The sequence below is a fragment of the Hypomesus nipponensis genome, chromosome 23 (assembly GCF_054491055.1).
Source record: "Hypomesus nipponensis isolate SF chromosome 23, ASM5449105v1, whole genome shotgun sequence".
Taxonomy (NCBI): Eukaryota; Metazoa; Chordata; class Actinopteri; order Osmeriformes; family Osmeridae; genus Hypomesus; species Hypomesus nipponensis.
Window position 1 is genome coordinate 23,673,627 of NC_140383.1, and position 14,872 is coordinate 23,688,498.

At 42.5% G+C, this 14,872-nt stretch overlaps 1 protein-coding gene across 3 annotated transcripts; it reads right to left on the reverse strand.

Moving 5' to 3' along the window:
• Positions 1-199: 199 nt before the first annotated feature.
• LOC146235085 (glutamate decarboxylase 1) lies at positions 200-14,175 on the reverse strand. 3 transcript variants are annotated; one of them, XM_084688655.1, is made up of 18 exons: positions 13,886-14,175; positions 13,224-13,335; positions 12,731-12,908; positions 11,286-11,348; positions 9,420-9,575; positions 8,522-8,764; positions 8,199-8,289; positions 5,375-5,487; positions 4,906-5,021; positions 4,618-4,697; positions 4,357-4,411; positions 3,735-3,851; positions 3,348-3,412; positions 3,158-3,236; positions 2,872-3,021; positions 2,666-2,773; positions 2,019-2,108; positions 200-1,761 (listed from the first exon to the last, which is right to left on the reverse strand). In XM_084688655.1, exons 3-18 carry the CDS (start codon positions 12,804-12,806, stop codon positions 1,588-1,590), a joined length of 1,776 nt encoding a protein of 591 aa, XP_084544781.1. In that variant the 5' UTR covers positions 12,807-12,908; positions 13,224-13,335; positions 13,886-14,175; the 3' UTR covers positions 200-1,587. The 3 variants fall into 3 exon arrangements, with proteins under 3 accessions (XP_084544781.1, XP_084544780.1, XP_084544782.1); XM_084688654.1 differs by lacking the exon at positions 13,224-13,335; XM_084688656.1 differs by lacking the exons at positions 12,731-12,908; positions 13,224-13,335; positions 13,886-14,175 and adding an exon at positions 12,534-12,705.
• Positions 14,176-14,872: the final 697 nt, after the last annotated feature.

Here is a 14,872-nt window from a genome sequence, read left to right on the forward strand (position 1 = left end):
GTGTAATACAAGGACACACATTTACATACTCCAATGATATACCTTTGTGGATGTTTTAATGTGTAACATACCGGCTCCATTAAACATATGGATGATTCATTATCTATTAAAACACATAGTCTTTTAATACCCTGAGAGGTTCAGTGATGATGACTAATGCTCATCAAAATGTGCCCTCTCAATCACTTTGGAACAGATGTTTTAAAGCAGAGATGTTTATTAATGCTGTAAATAGAACAGTAATGCATTGCACACGGTAGGAGGTTAAAGTGCCTAAACTGACAAAGGATCCATCATCCCGCTCATCCAGGATGTACAGTTATCAGATACACCGCAGCACAGGACAAACCCAGTCCTGGCTGTGCAGTCGTACTGTTAAAGGTGAGTTTAGCAACATGTCGTTTCTCACAGGGGAATATTGTGCATACACTTGAAACATAAGACAGAACATGAGGAATGCGATCGTTTATAGATATATTGGACTGGACTGAGTTTCTTAACGTGTAAAGGGGGGCGGGTGTGGTCTGGTATTGTGCTTCTCTTACACCCCACGGTCAGTCTTGTGACGAAAACATTCATCAATGTGATCTACAATGTCATATTACAGTTACACAACATAGATTGCACTGACGGGTGTCAAATTACATATTCCTATATACTTTATATTTGATATATATATCTTAATCCATCTATAGGTTATGTGGAGGGCTGTATACACTTATTCATAATTATACTCTTCTTTGGTTCACAAATACACTAAAATACCTTCAATGTCATTGAAAACAGTTTGACAATATACATTTGTGTTTCAAAGTATAAATAAGGATACAATACAAATGGAAGAATATACTAGATTATTCTCTCACACATATAATCTCTTGGTATAAATAAAATGATTCATCTATTTAAATACATATATTTTGTGGATTTTATATATAGGGGTTTCCCATTGTAAAACTAAGACACATATCTGTCACAATACTATACACAATCTACACAAAATTCATCAGCTCTAAAAACAGCAATAGATTACCTGTTACAATGACTGTGTTACACATCCCACTACTCAATATGAAAGGGATAGAACAGCTAAAATACAAGGGGGCGGTGCTTATCTTGCTTGATAATTACATGGACGTCACACAGCACCAACAGTCAGTACAATATAGTGTAGTGTATATTGTATATTACAATGCTATGTAATGTATAATATCTATGCCATGAGGTCCCTTGCATTGTGCTCTGTAGCAACAGGTTAAGTCTTTCAAGTTTGATCAGTGCGTCAGTATTGATACTTCTATAGGCAGCTGTACAATATGTCAGGTCGAACTATGGCATGTTGACTACTAAAGAGAGGCTAGACATGAACCCTTTAGGCCAGATGTTGACTACTAAAGAGAGGCTAGACATGAACCCTTTAGGCCAGTCTATTTTAGGGCATAGACGAATGGTAAGGACTGAGCTAAAGATTTCAAAGTCTACTATTCAAACGTTTACTTGAGTTACACAGAGGACAGGAAGCAGAGCGGAGGTCTGGGCAGGACGTGGGGGAGATGAGAACCACACCTTGCAGGAACGTGTGGGTCCTTACAAGTCCTGGCCAAGTCTCTCGATCTCATCGGTCAAGAAGTCGATGTCTGATTGGGTGGCCGCGGGGTTGGAGACGACCATACGGAAGAAGTTGACCTTGTCTCCCTGGGGCTGGTAGCCCACCATGGTGGCTCCAGACTCCATCATCAAGGCCTTGATCTTGGGCGCCACCTGTTGTCAGATGTCAAGACAAGCCGCAGAACAGGGTCAGCGCTGCTTCGTACAAACACAGCTGCCAATCAAGAAGCCGTTCAGTTGGCAGGTTATGGATCTAAAAGCCTCAGCACTGGCTTGTCAGTTCGTGTTTTCACCTTGGCTATCCCCCCCTTTTCCAAAAAGTGCACACTGAAGGTGGAGGAGTGGGTGGTATAATTTAGCGATCGACTCAGCCAGCCTGCAGAACTATTGGGGGTTAATTGTGGGTTTACCTTGTGGAGCCTCTCCCTCCGCTCCTGACTGTCAGGCATACCCCGCATCCCCGGGGGAATGTACCAGAAACAAACGTTGGTGTGCTGAGGCTGTTGAGAGGGAAACGAGACAGAGAGAGAGAGAGAGAGACAGAGAGAGAGAGAGAGAGAGAGAGAGAGAGAGAGAGAGAGAGAGAGAGAGTGTCGTCATTGAGATGTATGGGAGGAAGCGCAGTCCGCCTCCATGGAACAGCAGCTCAGTTTACGTTCTGGGTTTATGAGTACTAACAACCAGCTGATTGGAAAGGACCTGGACCCGTGAACACAATACAGGTTACAGTGGGAATACGTAAATAGGAATGAATACAGATCTACTGATTGTGATCAACATAAGCACAATTTCAATCCCAGATCTCTCCTATAGTAGATCTAAATGTCAGTTTATCTGAAAGGAAATGAAAAGACAAAAAATAAACAAAATATCTTGTGTCCATGTAGCAGACACTTTTATCCAGTCACATAAAGTACAGGGGGAATCTGAACCTGTTGATCTCTAGTCAAGAGCTACAATCATTGAGCTGTACCCTCCCCTCTCAGTGCTCCAGAGGAATCCCTTCAGAGGTATTCCAGTCAGAACAGAGTTGGAGATAAAGGGGAAGATATCTCACCTCTCCCTGGAAGACCATCTCATAGCCCTCTCGGTCCTTGATTTTGTTGTAGAGATACGCTGACAGGTCCAGGCACTTGTCAATGTGCTGTTCAAACCCTACTGTTCCCTGAAAGAGGGGACAAACGGCAAAACATTGATGTACAGTGTTAAAAGGATTAGGAAATGTAATTGATACCGTTCTGTATGTGAAGGGGAAAGCCATACTTTTGCTTTCCACATGAGCCAGAACTTGAAGATGTCCACGTGTCTTCCACACTGGATGGCCTTGTCACCGGTGTCATATGTGACGTCGTACTGTTTGTCAGGCTGGAAGAGGTAGCCTGCACACATGGAGTTGCAGCCTTCTAGAACACCCTGCGAGAGGCCAGAAGAGGTCAGACAGGTGTGTGGATGTGTGTGTGCTCGTCTGTATGTATGTGATTTTGTGTGCGTGCGTACATGTATGTGTGTGTTTTTGTATGTGTGTGTGTGTGTGTGAGTGTAATCTTACCCTTTCCCTGACCAGGATAGCAGAGCACTGCAGAGGAACGCCCATCATCTTGTGAGGGTTCCAGGTGACAGAGTTAGCCCTGGGAGGAAGCACAACATCGACTGAGAGCGTGTGGTGATGACAGGCTGGTCACCAATGCTCCTCAGTGGGTGAGTGTATAGTTCTGTTCAAACTGTGTGTCCGACTGTACCTCTCCACGCCGCTCAGCTTGTGCCTGTGTTGCCTGGACATCAGGAGACCGCCTCCCCACGCCCCCTGTACAAACACAACCGTTTGTTTTCATGGATGATGGCTTCTGTGGACACTAAAATACCGTTGGTCCATCTGGGCCAGACACGGTAGCTTTCAATACCCTTTAGAAAAACTTTCATTTACAAGATTGCTCCTGTCTGACACGATGAAAGCAATGGTATCTGCCTCACCCCCCTCCCCTAACTAACAGATTTAAACAAAACTTCAAGTGAATGAAAATGGTATAGTGAGGGTTTTTGGCCCAGAGTCATTCACTGAAATACACTCTTCAGAGATCTATCTAGGTGGCCTGTTGAAGTGATGAGGCTAGAGAAGTTTCACTTACATCTACATGGAGCCACATGTTGTACTTCTCACAGATGTCTGCGATCTCGTTGATGGGGTCGAACGCCCCATACACTGTGGATCCAGCAGTAGCGTTCACAAACATTGGAACACAGCCCTGGAACCAGACAGGGAGAACACAGGCTATTACGGTGATGTGCTGGAATCCAACTGCATGTTCACTTTGTGCAATCTTTGACATAACAGAAATTGGATGGAACACATTTCACAGACTATTCTCTATTTCTCCAGGCAAGCCGTTGCTGGTATAGACAGCTCTTGTGTTTTGTTCCATAGCCTTAACTAAATCAGTTCCATCAGACTATGTTTTGGAACTAGGGGCAATGTGTTGGATAACATTTGGACAGGCATAGGCACGAACCTTAAAATGGAAATGGCCTTTTTGTTATTGTACACTCAAACAAGTATGATTAACTGCAGATGCACTTCAATTAACGGGTTTGAATTAAATGCCTATTCTACAAGTTAATGTTTCGACTCACTGGAAGTCATTAACATTATGCTACCTCACTGAGCAACAGACGAGAAAGCCGATTAATCTTCTTTAGAGACACAGACTGTATGAATTTCCACTAAATCACAATAAAATATGAAAAACTCACCCTCTTCTTAGCATCTAGGACCTTGGCTTCCAGATCAGCTGGGATGACCCTTCCCCTAAACAAGCACACAGGCATGTCAGACCCTCCACAGCGTTTCAACGTGGCTTCAACAGTGAGGATGGCTATAGCTCAGCGGTGTTAGCATCTGACTGCAGATCATGAGATCACAGGTTCAAATCCCCCTTCTCTGTGTTGCTATGGATGAAAACGGCTGAGTGAATACTGATGGAATACAGATCGGAATATAGAATCTCCACAAACCTCTCATCTGTGCTCAGAAGAATCAGGTTCTCGGTTCCAAAGCCCAAAGCAGCGCTGGCCTTTTTTATGGAGTAGTGGCTCTGCATGAACAGAAGGCAATAATAGATTTTATCGGTACTTAGAAAGGCCAAACTGACAATCATCTGTGACACAGATGTCTTAAATGACATCAGGATGAATTAAAGTGGCCGAATGAAGGATTTAATGCGTTTTTCGTTTGCCCCGGGGCTCTGTGAAAGGTCAAAGGTCAAAGCATCCAGTCCATGCTGAGTGAGAGGAGGTACTAACGTGCTCTGAGGTGAACAGGACCAGTCTGGGCGCAGCCGTCATGCCTTTGGTCTTCACCTCCGGGAAGAACTTGTAGCGGGCGATCATGACACTGTACATGTTGGAGATAGCTCCTCCTGAAGACATGAAGCACACAGGTTTATACAAAGCGGACAGGCGGACCATGTTACCATGGCACCCTGTGGCACAAAGAGGACAGGCAGACCATGTTACCATGGCACCCTGTGGCACAAAGAGGACAGGCAGACCATGTTACCATGGCACCCTGTGGCACAAAGAGGACAGGCAGACCATGTTACCATGGCACCCTGTGGCACCACACGGCAGAAGGAGCTAGTAAGCATCCATGCATCTCCTTGTTAGAGTGAGAATCGAGAACAACTCCCATCTCCAGTTACAAAGACATAGTATTGTATGTCTGACTTTTCATCTGTTGTCCCTCGCAGGTGAACTCATCCTGGCCTCTTACCTGGTGAAAAGATCCCATCTCCCTCCCCGTTGGGCCAGCCCACGATCTCCCTCATCTTCTTCAGGGTCAGCTGCTCCATGAGCACAAACACCGGGGCGATCTCATAGGTGAACCTGCAGAGCACAAACACTCACCTGGTCAAAACAAGACCCTGTCCTCAGCGCTCTCCGGTTTCTGATGGTTACCGTTGTGGTGCTCTCCTCCCTGTGCTCTTATAAGGATGTTAGCTTTCTCAGATACATCCCCTGTGTTGTGTTACTATCAGAAAGATACATCATAAACATGGGATAATAGTGGCTCCATGTTGACTACATTGTTTTGTGTTTCTCACAAAGGACCAAACCCTGAATGATATCTAAAGCTTGAACTCATCTCGTGTTGTGTGCCCATTGAGCAAGCAGCATTATTAGCTAGTGAAGAAAGTAATGGGGCAATTCGAGCCATGTCACGCTCCAGCTATAGTTCTGTCACATTGTATAAGGGGCTGGCTTTCCTCAGTGGAATGAAAAAGAACATGAGTGTCACATTGGCTCATGTCCATTAGGAACATGCCACCATGAGGGAGCTATTGTCTGGGAGCTGGAAGGAGAAAGGGACCGAGAGACAGGATGTGACACAATGAGAATGTTGCTGCCTTTGTGTCTGAAGCTCATCTGCAGACCAGTGTCTACACAGCTAGTTTGGCAAATGTTTCAGGTCCCTGTGTCAACCTGATGCTCCGACCGGTCGCTGGCTGTTTACCTTGAGCTTACGTCCCCCTCACAGATGCCCTTTCCTGGGTTGTGTTATGTTTGTATCTGCCAGGTCAGCCATCTATTCATATTCTATAATACATGTTCATGTTCATCTAGATGTGGCCCACGACGAACATTATTAAAATCTTAGATGAAAACATATTATACGGGGGGTTAGATGGCTGAGCGGTTAGGGAATCGGGCTATTAATCAGAAGGTTGCAGGTTTGATTCCCGGCGGTGTCAAATGACGTTGTGTCCTTGGGCAAGGCACTTCACCCTACTTGCCTCGGGGGAATGTCCCTGTACTTACTGTAAGTCGCTCTGGATAAGAGCGTCTGCTAAATGACAATGTAAATGCAATGTAAATATCAGACAGGTCAATTGGGTTTCCTTAATGCCATCATATTTCCTGTGACTTCTGACCTCTTTGAAAGTATTGTTTCCATTTCATCAACAATCTAGAAAACTCTTGGGGAAAATACACATTAAGAACTACATTTTTCTGCTGCGCTGTAACCTTTAGTTGAATTAGATGATGTTCTTGGCTAAATCCTGCCCTATGCTCTTCTAATTATCCTACTGCCTGTCTGTTCATGCGGTACAAGTCAATCCATCTACAGAACATTACAGTCCATAACCCATAATGGTTTTTAGATAGCAGGCTTGCCAGCAACATAATAAAGAAGTACAACCTTTTCTTTTTTCAGACGTTCATTTGAACCCCATCACTCACATAGACTAATTCTGATGGTATAACCCTGGACATGATTGTCATTCCATTAGTGTCAATCAATGGCTGCCTGTGGTAATTAAGTCTGATGGAGTGATCGCCGAACATGAATAACAAATATGTGTCCCACCTTCACCCTGGGCCTCCAGTCATCCACAGTGATGTTGTCATGTTGTCACATGATCTGTCTAAACCAAGCAGGAAGCCTTAGGTGGTGTAGCACATCAATAAGGAGGTGGAACCACAATCAGCCGGACTAACTACAAACTCATTGACTGTGTAGTGAAGAGTAAACAGAATGTATGAAGGTGTTAGGGATGATGAAGGCATACCAAGCCAGGGATGACATGTACATGCATCTTCATTAAATGAGCTAAAAGACTGAATGAAATCCCTGTGTTAATGGCGGGGTTGTATTTAGATTCAAGTCCACGACTAAACACATCTGTCATATTGTTACCACGCTATTATGCCGAGTCTTCTAACTAGAATGGGAATCTGGGTTTGACAAAATATCTCACAACTTGAGCAGCATTTCCTTACATCAATGTGTTACCGAGATTAGCTTTGGCCAGAGGTTAGACTGCCTCAAGTTTAAGCTGCCGATCATAGTAACATCTAAGTCGTCAGTAACTCAAGGCCTTTGTGATGTCGACCTTCATCAGGACACGTCGCTGAACTCTCTGGCTGATACGACACTCCTCCATACTGACTACTGGCTGAAAAGCAATATTAAATCACATGTTCCTCCTTGGGGAACTGACATCACATGGCATTACAGAAAACAGAGACATGAAAAAAACTCTGAATGACAATCAATATGCAATTTAGTTTGCCTGTAGGGCTGTATTATGTGAGTGCAGTAACACTGTCGGTCTACAACCAAAGCACAGCAAACAACAGACTGCTCCGTAGTCCCCTACGTGTAAGGCCATGTCCTTCGTGTTTGATCGACAGTCCGGGAGAGTTTTGTGAGGATCATTCAGCTAAAGGAACACCAAGGGTCCTAATTATGTCACTTGAAGTCATCATCTGCTTGAACCTAAATCTACTGAGGCCATTAACCAAAATGGAAGGAAATTCTTTTTTTTCAGGGACAGACCTACATAAACCTATTCTCCCACTCCTAAATGAATCAACTTGACATCTTACTGCGAAGAAATTTCAATTATACCTGACTAAGACAGTTGACTGATTGATCGATGTTGTAACCTGAACATACGTAGGTGCTTTTCTTCACAATTTTTTATTTATAAACACATTATACACACAATACATTTAGATTAGCTCACAATGATTAAATGCTATATACGTGTGAAGAAGAAAAAAAAACGTTTTCCCTTATCAACTTCACTCACATGTTAGTGTTGGCAGTGGAGGTCAGCCACTCTCCTGCCAAGCCAATGATGTCTAACCCCGTGGAGAGCTGGTTGAAGAACCGGGGGTGACCTAGGAGACAGGAGAGCACCGCTTCACCATCTGAGACACATTCCACACGGGCTGTGATTTGTTCGAGAATGTGACACTAGTTTTATCTGTAATCATTACAGTCTACAGTCTACAGAGTGTAGACTATTTTATTGAGCAGTATTGATTGTACAGGGGAGAAAGGGGGGGGAATGGGGGAGGGGGGGAGGGGAGTACTGTCGCACGGCATCCTCCCTTTGTCTTTTGTCCCCACCTGTCCTCACTCCGTATTTCAGTGTGTCCCTGCAGTCCACCAGGATCTGCTCCAGGGACTCTGGTTGGTCAGAGAGCTCCAGGTTGAAGCCCTCCATGCCCTCCAGGAGCTGGTGAGGGTGGTGGAAGTCCAACACTTTGGTGGTTCTGTCGAATGTCTTGCGGACATAGTTGGTGAGAATGTCCACAATCTCCAACATAAACTGCATGGTTGGTTCCTCTCCATTTTTGGCCGGCAATAAATCTGTGAATTTACATCAATTTGATTTGAAAGGTCAATATCAATGTGTGTCACGTTTTCATGAAGCACATTGTGCACTTTCCATCAGAGGGATTCGATTATTAACCTTGGCTGTATCCCTGCTGTTTTTCTACCTGACTTCAAATAGTCAACATCTCCACTTTCTGTGGATTTCCTCATCATCTCTTACAAATCTCTCCTCAGAGCTACACATAGGCTACTACTGATCATTCCCATTGAGTTTTTAAACAAACTTCCAGAGAATCGCAACTGTTACTCAGGGCTTGTGCCGCCGTCAAGACCGATTTAAAAACTTCTTTTGAGTCATGATGTTTGGCAGTGAACCTGCCGTACGACAGACTGCATTTAAGTTGAATGCATGCATGCATGCAAGATTTGCAAGATACATATCATTTCAACCTAATTAAGTAAATAATTATTAATTATTTCCATACCCACATTTATTTGAGCTCTAACAGAACTAGACTGACGTGATAATCAGCGAAAGACATGCATTAATCCCATAAGATATTTATTTTTAAATGTCGAAAGAGAATTGCATTCAAATAGTCCTATATACAGTATATATATTTAGGCCATATCTCATGAAATAAAATGTTTGAATAAATCTGTCCAAATAAATTAATAGGCAGTTTACCTCTAGCGAATAGATTGGAGAAGTCCGTCTCGGTGCGTCTGAAACGGGTATCTCTGTCGCTGTTGTCACAAGACAGCTGATTCTTCGACGACTGTTCCTGGAAGGCACCCACAATCCGACTCTTCTCATCCAGATTGTTATTTTTCTGCAAAAATCCTAAATGGTTGCAAGGGGCAGAGGAATCCAACGGTGGATTAACGTTCCCAAACATCTTGAACACACGCAGTTTTACGCAAAGCACATGCTATCTTGTTATTTCCCACTTCTGAAACTGACTATCCTGTTTGCTGTGGGCTGCTTTGAGGAGATTCCCATCCTGTTGGGGGAACCCTATTTATAGCGGAGTGGGAGGTTGAGCACAGTGACATCAGCATCAAAAGCCAGCCAAGCAAACAGAAATAGCAGTCATTTCAGTAGCCTATCTGTAAATTCGTATTAAGTCCCCTCGACAGATTCCACTTCAGTAAGCAGGGAACAGCATAATGACCCGATGTCATTAAAGCCCGGGGGGGAACTAATGTTAAAAAAATGCTATTTCTTATAAGGTGTAATAGACATGAACTCAAGTAAAATCGCGCACGATTTCTACATACTTGGCCTAAATCCAAGTGTCAAGAGCAGAAAAGAGTCAGGCCAATTATTACTGGGGTTGGCCTGACGACAGATGAAAAAACACTTTCAGCCCAATTTCAATTCGTGTGGGCAGATACAATATCAATTGTCTCTAAAAAATAATAACACGTTATAACAACGCCCAAGACAGATTACTTTTATTGATTACATATAAAACTAATCAGACTATCGAAATCTTAAGACATTATAGAATGCAAGTTTATTAGGAGGACGTTTAGCGACGAAATACCATATCGGACTATTGTATTGCACCTGGTTAGAGCTAATTAAGGTTGAGAATAGTAATTCCATGAAAAATAATCTCTCTCTCCCTTTTGTCTCCTCGTCTTTCTTTATTTCCCCCTCTCTCCCTCTCTTTTTCTGGGGTCGAATCGGTGTTGTGGCCTCAATAGGTTAGTGACAGCGCTATCTCTGCAAAACAGAACCCTGACGAATTACGATTGCAGACGCCTCTGAATCGCTTTCCTTCAAATGCGTTGCAATCGTGATAAGGCCTGACACAAAGCACTTGGAAACGTAAATTTGTAGCTTTAATGAATTACACAAACCAATTCTTCTTTAAAAGCTGCACATAGGCTATTCCAACTGGCTACAGTCAACAGTATGAATTACATAGGAATGGTAGTCTATAGGCCATTGCGTACTTTCAAAAGCAATTTAATGAGGCCCGACGTCTTTGTAGGGTAACATTTAGAACAGTAACATTTTCACTCAAACCTAAATGTTTCCCAGGTAAACCATGGGAGGGCGCAATATTTAGACTTTAATTGTATAAAGGACTACGGCAGAAATAGGCCTACCATTAGCATTAATTTGGGACGGGGGGTGGGGGTGAGTGTTCTATAGTAGGCCTATCCAAATTGCATTTTATCTCATTTGAAAAACAGTTTTTTTTCTCTTCAAAAAAATCACGTGGTTACAATAATTGAGGACATTATCATCCTTTCAGCCTTAAAACCCACTCATGCGATAAGAGCCTGCCCATTGACAGCGTGCATAGAGCGTGTCACCCGAGCAGCGCCGCAAAACCACGCAGAATATTCCGTATCAGACCAACGCACATTTTCCATGGTGACACCCAGAAGCTCAAAATTCAAAATGGGCCGCACTGGCCTTCTTTTACCACGCGCTGTTGACATGTTTCGGATGCATATTTGATGGATGCACAGATATTAATAACCGTTCGTTTTATGAACCTCACATTCAAATACATGAAATACATTTTTAACTCACCACATATCTTCATTCCCAGTTTTCTAGTACATCCATGAGCAACTCCACACCAGGCGTCATAGCCTAAAATAATTTAGGAAAACTATTGAGATAGTGCTAGAATTACGTTGACCATAAATTCTCAAAAATGATTATTATAATGAAAGCGCTGGATGGGGCATGTTGAAGCACACATAACTCAACATTGAACTGTGTGTGACATAATATGGTCAAGTTCGGAATGATATGAAAACATTGTATAATTGAACGTCAGCATTTAGAACGTGGGCCATAGGATGGCCAGCTTTAACTGGTTGCATATTTGCCAGAAATATCTAATTGGGTGGAAAGCCATGAGTCATCAGATCGGCTGGTGTCACATCGCTGAGGCCTCGGGGGATTTCTAGGGGCACCTTTTAGAAATGGAACATTTCACCCACAATGAGAAATTGGATCCATTTAAAAAATCAGGACAGATTTTTAAGGGGTCAGTTCCATCACCTAAGACATTCCAACCCAATCCAAGACAGGCCACGGCCTCCTTATGCAAACATTTGAAGCATCCTAATAAAACGACGTACATTTCACCTATTGACATAGCCTATATCAAATATGTATTTATTTGTGTGTTTATTAATTAGAGGAGGAGGAAGGAAGAAGAGAAGATGACCAAACCGTTACTTAGACTGAGGATGGCATATTGTTCATCTTAAAATATTAGAATGTTGTCAACAGTAGGCGTACATCGCCCACAACAATAATATTCTACTGTATCATCTTCTATCATTTTATTCATTCGCTCGGAAGAATATTGTGGCCTTTGTTTAAGAAAATGTGAAGCCTAAAGCCTAAAGAAGTAGCATACTGAGGTAGGCTACAGCCTCTAACATTCTGTCTCGAGCTTCCTTTAACTGTTCGGCTATAAATAAGGAGCTCGAACACACCATTAGGGTCAATTTAAAGTGGTTGCAATCACCGGCACTTTACACGTAATTACCATTAGCCAGATGCACTGTCGAACACTTCTATTCAGCCTATAGATCAGAAATTCTACTGAAAAATTCTACTTAATTGTCAAAATGCTACATCCAATTATAACAATAATAATACGAACACAATTAATAGACATTTTAGTTCATAATTTGCTTTTATGAGACGATTGGAACCTTTTCAAAAATGTTTATGTAAAATGTGATAGTCTTGGTAATAGGAAGCCCATTCACTGTTTTTTTTAAATTGCTTTCAACTCGTGTTTTTAGAGGACATCACCTGTTTTGACAGCAAGATTCGTCAATGAAGCCGAGTCCGGGCGGTCTGTCACACATGCAATGCCGCGGTGATTTGTAGACGGAGAAGCATTTGGAATGGTAGGCTACATTCTTTTTTCATCCATGGCGATGATTAATGGCGTTGCTCTCAAAGTAAATAGCACAAGTGAAAAAGCATTTTATCTGGTATGGACCTACTTGAGCCTGGTGGTCGTAAATTTGTCGAGTTGGGATCCGGTTCGCCGCCAGAGGAGGAAGGTGCAGACGCCGCCATCAGTCCTGAGACACAGTAGACTACAAAAGTCCTCACTTCAAAGCACGCTGTCACTTTCTGCGAACACCCTCTTATTTTAGCAGAGATGAAAAGTCCCACTCACTGTAAGGAGAAGAGAAAAAATAGGTAGCGGAGCCACAGTACTGGACATGGATAATGACATGTCGAACTATTTGAATATGGATATTTGAAGATAAGCTATATCCCCTCGTACAAATGTTGACAGAGATGCAGAGCTATGGGAATAATGCTGTTCAAATTGACAAGACACGACAGACTTGTCGACGAGATTGTCTGGCAAGGTTGATTCTAAAACATAAATTATGCTGTCTGCACTGATCCACAGCACACCTCAAAACTGGTCTTAGTCATCCCAAACCACAAAAGTCTAAAAACAAGGAGTCTCATTCAACCAACCATATCACCACAATGGTTCGCATTAATCCTCCCGATCCCATCAATAGCCTAACCTGATCTCGGCTGTCGACGTGGATAATGACCCAGCTCGTGAGAAGCTGATAATAAACATCTGATGAAAAGGAATGTTGAGATAGGTGAGGAATTGGACAGCAGACCGTGAAGTCAAAGATGTGAATATGTAAAGGTCAAATTGTCCACAGTCTGTCTTCGATTGATTTCTCAATTAGTAAATTGTTAAATGAGGTCAAAATGAAATTAATAAATACACGATTGATGAGTCGTCAGAAACCTTAGAGTTAGCCTGCTTGTGTATATAATAATGACCCCAATTCAGGTCAATGTCACTTCATAGAGAAGAGCCTTTGAGATATAGTCTACGCATAGTTGTCAATAAATACATTTAAATGTAGAAGATAAACGTTTTAGGATATATAATAGATCCAGCATCAAGTATGAATAAAGGGTTGGTTTGATATAAAACAACCTTATCGGTGATGTGCAAAATCCACACAACTAAAGCCACAAAACATTTTTTTTAACAGCTTCATAACACCTGTTAGAGCTTCTTCAATGAAAACTCATCTTTAAAAATAATTTTATTTTACCTTTTTATAGTGTGTGTCAGTGCAACAGTAAACCCGTGTTATAAGGCTGCTTACCGTGCTGGTGATGGATACAGGTGAACAGGTAGAGTCCCAAAAAGAACTACGAGACACGGACAAAATTAAGACCTCCAAAAATGTGATGTGTAAAATGTGCGTTTAACAGTCCTGGAAAAACATCGGGTTGAAGAATAGTTCACTGTGAAATTCCATGCACGCGGACCTTTTTTAGCTGATGTACATTTGATGTGCTGATATTTAAAGCGTACATTGCCTATTTATTCGTTACTACGCACGCATGAGTCACACCACCTCAGCCGGTGCTGCACATTTCCCCCCTAATATCAAACTCACATCCGCTTTGCAGCCAAATATTCTTGGGATATTTCTTGGTGTGCCTTTCTGATATAACGTGACTTTTGGTACGTGTTTGGTTTGTCTTTGACGCTATATCTCGATTTGGGATCCCGGTCACGAACATGGACTTGAAAGTTTGATGCTCTGAGCAACACATTACGCTTGTGAGGGGTAACAAGGAGGGAGGGGAGGTCGCCACGTCCTGGTCAAATGTGATTTGTAAGGGTATGTAGGCTCGTCTAATCAAAAATACATCTGTTTCTACCTTTTTTTCCTATTTTAATGTTTTCATCTTAATGAGTGAATTTATGTTCCAGTATAACTCAAGCAGCACGCGGGCTTTAGATTTAGCCTGCTATGTCGATATAGTGTAATGACAAAATGTAGCCTATTTCCTTCCTGAAAATATCTGGATGGATAATATCTTATTTTTGGATGGAAAAACTAAAACGATTCGACTTCTTGCATCGTGTTGAAAAGGTATCCTCCACAAGGTGGCAGTACGGAATCATCAATAGAATCCGAGTGGGCCATCAATTAGTAGTTCACAGGAATAAACCCAGCAAACATAGATCGAATAATTCGTCATCAAATCAAAGTTACATGGGGTGTAACACAAGTGATACTGTAAACACCTGTTGCCTATCCCAATCATGAGTCTACCCCAATTACTCCTCGCGCCAAACA

Bases quoted from the DNA above. Each gene is read 5' to 3' on its own strand.
- LOC146235085 (XM_084688654.1), bottom strand. From the start codon at position 12,806: ATGGCGGCGTCTGCACCTTCCTCCTCTGGCGGCGAACCGGATCCCAAC. The intron at 11,349-12,730 runs GTAGGTCCATAC...AAATTATTTTAG, and splicing joins TTTACGACCACCAGGCTCAA to GCTATGACGCCTGGTGTGGA. The intron at 3,022-3,157 runs GTAAGATTACAC...GGCCTCTCGCAG, and splicing joins CTATCCTGGTCAGGGAAAGG to GGTGTTCTAGAAGGCTGCAA.